The sequence below is a fragment of the Mustela nigripes genome, chromosome 16, assembly GCF_022355385.1.
Source record: "Mustela nigripes isolate SB6536 chromosome 16, MUSNIG.SB6536, whole genome shotgun sequence".
NCBI classification, from domain to species: Eukaryota; Metazoa; Chordata; class Mammalia; order Carnivora; family Mustelidae; genus Mustela; species Mustela nigripes.
This window is the reverse complement of record NC_081572.1, coordinates 1,055,371-1,064,430: the sequence shown is the minus strand read 5'-3', so window position 1 is coordinate 1,064,430 and position 9,060 is coordinate 1,055,371. Positions and strand designations below refer to the sequence as shown.

At 63.9% G+C, this 9,060-nt stretch overlaps 2 protein-coding genes across 2 annotated transcripts in view; both read right to left on the bottom strand.

Moving 5' to 3' along the window:
• Window positions 1–177, bottom strand: part of P4HB (prolyl 4-hydroxylase subunit beta) — an 11,155-nt gene extending 10,978 nt beyond the window's left edge. Inside the window, exon 1 of the mRNA XM_059380155.1 lies at window positions 4–177. Coding sequence (XP_059236138.1) covers window positions 4–154 — 151 coding nt within the window. The 5' untranslated portion in view covers window positions 155–177. The remainder of the gene's footprint in view (window positions 1–3) is intronic.
• A 5,519-nt stretch (window positions 178–5,696) lies between these two features.
• Window positions 5,697–8,063, bottom strand: ARHGDIA (Rho GDP dissociation inhibitor alpha). The gene is made up of 5 exons (XM_059378846.1): window positions 7,847–8,063; window positions 7,637–7,720; window positions 7,320–7,396; window positions 7,171–7,234; window positions 5,697–7,062 (listed from the first exon to the last, which is right to left on the bottom strand). Exons 1-5 carry the CDS (start codon window positions 8,034–8,036, stop codon window positions 6,863–6,865), a joined length of 615 nt encoding a protein of 204 aa, XP_059234829.1. The 5' UTR covers window positions 8,037–8,063; the 3' UTR covers window positions 5,697–6,862.
• Window positions 8,064–9,060: the final 997 nt, after the last annotated feature.

Here is a 9,060-nt window from a genome sequence, read left to right as displayed (position 1 = left end):
CACAGAACTCCACCAGCAGGAACTTGTGCGCCGCCAGCGCCTCCTCGAAGTTGCCCTTGTTGAGCACCAGGACGTGGTCCTCCTCCTCCGGGGCGGCGGCGCCCGCGCGCGCCAGCGCGGCCAGGGCCAGGCAGAGCAGAGCGCGGCGCAGCATGTCGGCAGCGGGCGCGGCGCTTCGGTTGGCGCCGCGGGACAGCGAGGCCACGAGAGCGCGCGCCGGCCGCCCCGCCCCTATAAGCCCGGACGCCGCCGAGCGCGCGCCCGCCCGCGCCCGCGCCCGATTGGCTGGTGGGAGCCGGGGCCCGCCTTCGAAGCCCTCGGACTGGCTACCCGCACTGGCCCCCGACCCCGGATTCGGAATCGGCGTGGGGGCCGCCCTCCATCTCTCCCGGGATTGGTCGGGGAGCTCGCGCTCGCACTCTTCCCGGGCTTCTCATTGGCTTCCGGTGGAGAACTTTCTCTTCCGCGACTTGTGACTGGTGGCTTTCTCCTACACCCTCCGTGGGTCTGGAATGGCTGCGGCCGGGGGGGACCCGGGCTCTGTGGCTCCTGATTGGCTGGGAGATGAGCGCACCCCCGCGCGTTGCCGCGTCGAACGTGGCAGTGGGGCGGAGTTCTCGGTTGAGGGGCGGGGCTGCGCCTGCGTCTGTGAAACCCCTCGTGTTGCATTTTGATTGGACGGCCAGTCCGTACCTGACACCTCTCAGCTACCGCCCCAGCTCCGCACGCCGGAAGCTGGGCTAACGCAACTTCCGGTGTGCGTGAGGTTCGGGCGGTGCCTGTCAGGGACCCCTCTAAGGACGCGGACGGCGGCACGTGGGGCTCGGCGGGCCGGGGCGGGCCGGGGCGGACCGGGGCTCCGAGCGGGCGAGGAAGCGGGGGAGGCCGGGCCGTCCGCCCGCGGGTCCGGAACCGGGGACGCGGCCCGTGGCGTCGGGGCAGCCCGGCCGGGGAAGGCTTCGGGCGGCGGCGCGCGGTCCTGCCGGCCGAGTCGGGACGCGCGGGCCGAGCGCGGGGTCCCCTGGGCGCGTCCCGCTTGTGCCCGGCGGCGGCGGCGGCTTCGCAGAGCGGAAATCCCGGGGCCGCGGGCGGAGGTCGCGCCGCCCCGCGTGCCCCTCCCCCGCTCTGCCCCCCGCACGGCCCTCCCCGCACGGCCCCCGCGCGCCCCCCGCACGGCCCTCCCCGCACGGCCCTCCGCGCTCGCTTCCCCGGCGCAGCGGCCCCGCCGCAGCCCCAGACTCGTCGCCAGCCTCCGGCGCGGCGGGCAGCGGCGTCGGCCGTGTGACACCGCGGCCCCGGAGCGCGGCCGGGCGGGGGCGTGGGAGGGCGCCTCCCCGCCTCCGCGCAGGGCTCGCCCCGCCAGAGGAGCCGTCCCGGGGTCTCCGTGTCCGCGCCGCGGCCCGGCCCACGCAGGGGCTGGTCTCCGCTGGGGTGTCTGTCCGCACCGAAAGGCCGTGAGCGTGCCCGCCCCGGCGTCCGTGGGGCCCTGGCCTGACGGTCCGGCCGACGAGTGACCGGTAGTTGCGGGCCAAGCCCTCCTGCTCTCTGGGGAGTGCGTGGCGCTTCGCCTCACGGCTGCTGCCCGTGTCCCGGCGTCTGTCCTTGCCGCAACGCGGACCTTCCAGCCCGGGCTTGGGCCTGGTGGAGGAGGTCATCGTATCCCGGTTTGACCCGCGTGTAGATGCCCACGGGGACCTGGTCTTGTTCTGCTGACGGGACACCGCGAACACATGGACGGTCCCCTGACGCTGGTAGCTTGTGGTGGTTTGGAGCAGCGTCACTCCAGAGCTCGCAGCCTTGACAAACACGGGAACCTCGGGGTCAAGGGGAGAACAAGGGGCGCCTGGGTGGCTCAGTCCTTGAGCATCCGCCTTTGAGCGAGTGACCGAGCCCGGGGCGGGCTCCGGGCTCAGCGGGGAGTCTGCTTCCCCTCCTCCGTCTCTGCCTACTTGTGATCTGCCAAATAAATAAATTTTTTTGAAGAATGGTCTGTTGACCAGAACAAAACAGCTTTCCGTTGTGTCCATGTGCCACACTGGGCACGGACCACTCTGCAGGACACACTTAACAGAATTCATCTACTAGAGACCTTCAGTGACTCAAATATATTGAATTTGTGATTATAATCTAAACTGTTTAGGGGCACCTGGGTGGCTCGGTTGGTTAAGCATCTGCCTTCAGGTCATGATCCCTGGGGTCCTGGGATTGAGCCCCGCATCGGGCTCCCTTTTCAGTGGAAAGCCTGCTTCCTCTCTTCCCACTCCCCCTGCTTGTGTTCCCTCTCACTGTCTCTCTCTGTAAGTAAATTAAGTCTTTAAAAGGAAAAGCAGGGGGGCGCCTGGGTGGCTCAGTGGGTTAAGCCGCTGCCTTCGGCTCAGGTCATGATCTCAGGGTCCTGGGATCGAGTCCCGCATCGGGCTCTCTGCTCAGCAGGGAGCCTGCTTCCTCCTCTCTCTCTGCCTGCCTCTCTGCCTGCTTGTAATCTCTCTCCGTCAAATAAATAAATAAAAATCTTTAAAAAAAAAAAAAAGAAAAAAAAAAGGAAAAGCAGGGGCGGGGTGGGGGACACAAAGCAGACCCAATCCCATTGTGGCTGCAAATGAGCCTCACTCTCGAGTCTGTCCTCTGTGCTGCGTGCAGTCCACGGGCCTTGACGCAGGTGAAGGCGGTGCAGCCAGTGGCCACAGCTATGAAAACCAGAGCGTAAACGAGGCTCTGGCCTAACGGGCCTTGGTGTTTGGGTATCTTGGCTGTGCCTGCTCCAGGCGCCTGCCCAGCTTGCATTGGTCTCCTGTACCAGCCTGTGCAGGAGCGGCAAAGTGGGGTTGTCAGCTGGAAGGAAGCCTGGTTTGGGGAAGGTCTGAGGTCCCCAGTTTCTGTGGGGCTGGTCCCAGAACACAGGCTGCTTCACTGAACACCTTTGCAAACCTCGGCTTTGAGGGGAGGGCTGGCATCACGTACCATCCAAAAGCTCCAGAGAGGCTGTGGGGCTGTGTTCACCATGTACCCTGGGTCCCGAGCTGCAATGTGCCCTTGGAGGTCAGGGCCCACCTGCCCTGTGGCTGCGGCCCAGCCTCTCTCAGGACCAGCGCCACTGCCGCACGACACCCTCCAGGCGTCTCTCATTCTCTGAGAAGGTGCCCATTACACCTCATGCGAATTACTGGGTGATACGATGTTTTGAAAAATAGAGTTCTCAGGGGTTCCTGAATGGCTCAGTCCATTAAGCATCTGCCTTCTGCTCTTGGTCCTGGGACCAAGTCTCGCATCAGGGAGTCTGCTTCTCCCTCTTCTGCAGCTCTGTCAATTAAAAAATAAGATCTTAAAAAAAAAAGTTCTTGGGTTGCCTGGGTGGCTCAGTCGGTGAAGCATGTGCCTTCAGCTCAGGTCAAGATCCCAGGGTCCTGGGGTGGAGTCTGGCATCGGGCTCCCTGCTCAGTGGAGAGTCTGTTTCTCCCTCTGCTTGTGCTCATTCTCTGTCTGTCAAAAAGATAAAGTCTTGTTTGTTTATTTGTTTTTAAGATTTTATTTATTTGACAGATCACAAGTAGGCAGAGAAGAGGAAGCAGGTTCCCCGCTGAGCACAGAGCCCAATGTGGGGCTCGATCCCAGGACCCTGGGATCATGACATGAGCCAAAGGCAGAGGCTTTAACCCGCTGAGCCACCCAGGCTCCCCGAGTTGTTTGTTTTGTTTTTGTTTTTTTAATAGAGTTCTCAGAATAAAACTCCTTTCCAATCTGTGCTAGGGTAGAAGGTGTTGAGGGAGTCGACAGCAGGCTCATGAACACCCAGGAAGTGCTCGCTAGGCTACTGAAGGACAGCTCCTGACTGTAGGGTCCCACTGCCAGGCAGGACCATGCGACCCTGCACACGTGCCTGCTGGGGCACCGTGGGGAGCTGCGGCCCCGGGGGTGGGGTAGTGGGAGGGGGTCCTGATTCCAGAGTGGGATGGTGCAGGGCGTGAAGATTATCATAAATCACGGTCATTGGTGATGAATCAGTCACGTTAGAGACCCTTAAGTGGAAGAGTCAGTGGAAGAAGGGCCCATCTGGGAATAGATGATGAGGGGGTAGCTTGAGGGCTCCTGGGGGACATGGACAGGGGACACAATGGAAGAGGCCCCCAGACTGTACAGATAGGTTCAGGGTGAAACCAGGAGGACCAGGTTAGACTTGGGACTGACGAGACACGTCCTGCAAGTCTTGCAGGTGCTGCCCGATGTGACCCTTCACCCGGGGAGGGGCCGGAGCAAAGTCCTGGCCCTTGGCAAGGTGCCGGTACAACTCGGCACTTAGGGTCCGAGTCCACGTGTGTGACTAAAGCTGGGAAAATCCATGGCCTGAGGGAGCCTCAGAAGGCCCTGACCCGCTGAACTGTCGACGCATGGTTTAAACCCTGGCTTTAGATTTTCCATGGACCTTGTAGGAAACGTGCTGGGAGAGGTGCTGTGGTGGCCAGCCCCAGACTGTGATGGGCTGGCTGAGCTCGAGACCCTGCCTGGGTATACCTCTGGGGGCCAGGGTGCGTTTCAGAGGTCGCTGCATCCTTGTTCAGTGGGAAAGATACCCAGACCCTGGGCCCAGGATGGTGTAACCCTACTGGCTTTTTGTGCCACCTGACGGGGCCAGGCTCCTCTCTAACCTGGGTCTGGGTGGGAAGGGCCACTTCATCTTGTCATCCACCAGGGGGCCCTGGTGAGCGGGGCTGGGCCGACAGCCCCGTGGGAGATGTCCACCGCAGCCCCAGCCAGGGAAAAGCTGCCGGCTGGGCACCCCCTGCTGGAAAGCACTGGCAGGAGGGGCAGAGCCCGAAAGGTGTGGCCAGCCGAGCCTCTCCCAGAGCAGCTTCCTGTCACCATGAAGTGTGGCACAAAACCCCTTTCTAGCCCGTCCAGAGCACGGAAAGGGCAGGTTTCCCAACAGGCGCCAGGCCACAGGAGGTGGTTTCCAGTCTGCGTTTTTCCCATTCTCGGGCTGGGGAGGGAACATCAGAGTTGCTCTGCGCCCTCCCACGGTGTGACAAAAGGAGGCAGTGTCCCCCTTCTGCTCCGCCCCCCACCCCAAGGTCCAGTAGAGGCTGTGCAGTCCTCCAGGAGCCCCCTTGCTGTTTGTTTTTTAAAGATTTTATTTATTTGTTTGACTGACAGATCACAAGTAGGCCGAGAGAGGGAAGCAGGCTCCCCGCTGAGCAGAGAGCCTGATGCGGGGCTCAGTCCCAGGACCCCGAGATCATGACCTGAGCCGAAGGCAGCGGCTTAATCCACTGAGCCACCCAGGCGCCCCCTCTTGCTGCTCTTCTGCACCTCTAACAGTGAGGGCCCCCCAGTTTCCTCCTGTCTACCCCACTTCTCCCATTCCTCCCCTGGAGCCGGGGTCCTGTAGGGCCCTCCAGGACACTGACTTCCAGTCCGGCCTCCTGCCCCTGCTGCTGGGTACAGGGACTGTCTCTGGCAAGGTTCCCCTTCTTGAGGGTTGGGACATGTCCTCACGAAGCCTGTGCTCCAGGCCCCAGAAAGACCTCCTGCACCCCCTGCCCCCAAGCCAAGAACCGTGTAACTTGGTCAATTGGGGAGATTCGGGGCCTGCGCCCAGGGAAGCACTGGCCGGATCCTAAAAGGAAAGCTTCAAATCATTCAACAGCCGCAGGCACCATGGCTGCCCCCCACCCCCCGAGACAAGCAGCAGACACCCTGGCTGCTTTGGGGGAGTTTATTTCCCGGTCAGAAAAGGAGAAGCAGGGTCAGGCTCCTGAACATTCTAGGCCCAGGCCCAACAGGGGAGGCAAGGGGAGGGGAGGCACAGGGGAGGCCCCGACTGTGCGCGCTTGGTCCCACAGCTGTCCTGGCTGGGTCCGGGGAGGGCCTGCCGGGGATGGTGGCACCGAGCCTGGGGGCAGAGGTGGCAGGCCAGGGGGCCCAGAGGACGGCACATATGGAGGCAATAAATACTGACAGGCCAGGCACACGACTCCAGGCCGGCAGGCCCCGGTGGGACGAGTAAGGCTCGGCCGCTGGCTTTGTCCACCGAGGGCGGTCTGCTGGGGCCGTGGGCTCCAGCACTGCCCGCCAGGACAAAGAAGGCAGAGGCGTGAGGACACCTGGCCTCCCAGATGAGAATGGAGGCAACTTCAGTTTTGGCAATCTGGCTTCCCCCCAGCCCCTGGAGCCGTCCCCACAGCCCCGGCCGGGGGAGGGGGCTGGCTAGGCCCTGGCGGGCAGGGGAGCAGCAGCAGCACACCCCACACCCCTCCCCGGGCCACGGGGACTGCGGGTGGGGCAGGGACCGGGGGAGACCACATGCTCATGCAGACATGGGGGGGTTAGAGGTTAGTGACGGCCCCCACAGCACACGTTCCACATGTTAAGGCATCATGGTTAGACAGTTACTGACAGCGATGGATGAACTGACCGGGGACAGGTGAAAGCAGGAGGCTGGCTGGCCCCCAAGAGGCCTCGAGTCATGCACCCCACCCCACCCCCACCCCGTTAGAAGAGAAAGAACAGGATCCAGGGCAACTGCAAAGGCCTGCAAGGACCCGGGCGTCCAGGAAACGCCCTCGGAAGAGCCAGTGCCTCAGGTCAGATCAGAACGAGTGGAGGAACCCAAAGGGGTACGGAAGGGGAGGTGGAGGCCTGGCCTGGAGGCTCCCTCCCCCCTCCCCAGCACAGGCAGAAGCAGCAAGGCGAGACCACCGAGGAGGCTGGGGCCAGGAGGGAGGGGCAGGGTCGGCTGGGGGCGGGGGGCAGACCCGTCAGCACTTTGGTAAGGGGTCAGGATGGAGAAGGGGGGCTGATGGGGGTGGGGCACGTCAGACAGGTCCGTCCGTCTGTCCGGAGGCCTGCCCGCCTTCCGGGTCAGGGCTCAGTCCTTCCAGTCCTTTTTAATGGTAAGGTTCCACTCCCAGGACAGGTGGTCCGTCTTGTCGTCGTCCGTGAACCGGGACTTGATGTTGTAGCTCCCTCGGGCCAGCATACCCTTGGGCGCCTCCTCCGTGGGGGTCAGAAACTCGTACTCCTCCGCCCGGGGTCCGTAGCTCCCCACCATGTAGTCGGTCTTGTCGACTGCGTGCAGGAAATGGGCGGTCACCAAGGCTGCCGACCCCACGCAGGGCCGGCATCTCCCCATGCAGCACCCCCATCGTGGGGGCAGGGCGCCACCCCCCCACTCACTCTTGACGCCCTTCCTATACGTGTGTTGGATGTACTTCATGCCAGACACGATCTCCCGGTTCACCTGCAGGGAGAGAAGCCAGGCCAAGCTCGGCGAGGCTTTCCAGGCCCACGGCCCCCCAGCACCTCCCACAGCCCCGGCGCCTTACTCGGAAAGAGATTTTTATCCGGTATTCCACGCCCTCCTTCAGCACAAAGGACTGCCTCCTGAAGCCCTCCAGATCGCCTGTGCCCAAGAAAAGATTGTCTAGAAGGCTCAGCTGCAGGAAGGGGCACAACACTCCCTCCGTGCCCACCCTGAGCCACACAGCCCCAGGCGGCCCCATCCAGGACCCCCAGCCCCTCCAAAGCCAGGGCCGCAGACTTCCGGGCCGCGCTTCCCACGCCCCCCACAAGAGGGCACGGGCGTGCTGAGAAAGTACTTGCAGCGGAACCAGCAGGCTAACCCTAACCTCAGGCCACTCACCTGTCAGGTCCAGCTCCAGGGGCCCCGGGGCCGTGCTGCACACCAGGGTCAGGCGGGTCACAACAACATTGGGGACGTTGGGGTCTGCGGATGAGAGCAGGTTAGAGCTCTACCCCAGCCCTAACTTGCCGTTGGCGGGGGGAGGAGCGGCTGGCAGCAGGAACCCACAAGTGACAGGTGTCCCTCTCGGTGCTGCCTCAGCCCACTTACCAGCAGACACAGTCACGCGGCCCAACAGGGCCTCCTTGTACTTGCGCAGACTCTCGTCATCCTTGTCCAGCTCCTGGATCTCCTGGATGCTCTTCTGGGCGGGGGGCTTGTAGTTGACCGAGTGCTCGTCCTCCTCGTTCTCCGCGGCGATCTGTGCCAGCTGCTCCGCGGTGGGCTCCTGCTCGGCCATGCTCACCTCTAGCTGGGTCTGCGACACCTGTGGGACCGGCAGGGTTGTGGCAGCCTGAAGGCATGCAGTGTCTGCCTGTCTGGCCTCTCAGCAGGCCGACCGCCAGCACGCCTCTGCCGGATGGACGGGCCCTTGGCGAGTAACCGGCCCCGTGCTTGGGCCCCAGGCAGGCAGGCCTTTTGGAGGAAAGCAACTGCAGGCAGAGCTGTGCAAAAGTCCCGAACACAGACTCCTGAAGCCCAGAGAAGACCACACTCTGTGCCCTGCCCACCTTGGGTAGCGCATCCAGAACTACGAAGGCCCCCCAGTGTGCTCCTTAGGAAGACGGGGCACACCTCTCCCACAGCTGGGCACAGAGACAGCCCCCCCCCCCCCGCCGCACTGGCAGGGCGGGGCCACCTCTTCAATCCTGCCCAAATCCTGCCCTTCTTGCGAAGCTGCCCAGACCCTCTTCCTAAGGAAACCTCCTCCTGGGTCTCCCTGACCACACACTCCTTGGGTTTTGTCCTAACAGGGGAGTGGGCCCTGTCCTGCAAGTGCAGGGTTCTCCTGGAGCTCAGATGACCGGCCGGCCGAGAGCCACAGGCGGGTCCCAGGCAGGCACGAGGAACCCCAACCATCTGCCAGCCTTCTCCCCAACTGCGAGGCCGTGTGACCCGCAACGTGGGAAGGGCTGCAGGGCTGCAAGGTCTCGGCGCCCCTTCCGGGATCCTGGCTCAGAAGAGCTTGGGGCAGCGCTGTGGAGCGCACGGCAGCGCAGGGGGCAGCGCAGGGGGCAGCCCCGGGCTCCCCAGGACGAAGGATCCCCCCGCGCCCGCCAGAACGGCTGAGGAACCGGCGAGGCCCTCTCCGACCCTCGCGCCGCACGGGAAGTGGGCCAGAGCGCAGTCCACGCTGGCCCTCGGCCGGCCCCGGAAGGACCGCCGAGCCTGTCCCCCGGGACCGCGCCGGCAGCCTGGAGCCGCCCGGCGCCGGACCTCACAAAGGGCCGCCGGAGCCCCGAGCCGGCCGGCCGCCACAGGTG

Bases quoted from the DNA above. Each gene is read 5' to 3' on its own strand.
- ARHGDIA (XM_059378846.1), bottom strand. From the start codon at position 8,036: ATGGCCGAGCAGGAGCCCACCGCGGAGCAGCTGGCACAGATCGCCGCG. The intron at 7,721-7,846 runs GTAAGTGGGCTG...TCTCATCCGCAG, and splicing joins CCGCGTGACTGTGTCTGCTG to ACCCCAACGTCCCCAATGTT. The intron at 7,063-7,170 runs GTGAGTGGGGGG...TCCTGCACGCAG, and splicing joins GTATAGGAAGGGCGTCAAGA to TCGACAAGACCGACTACATG.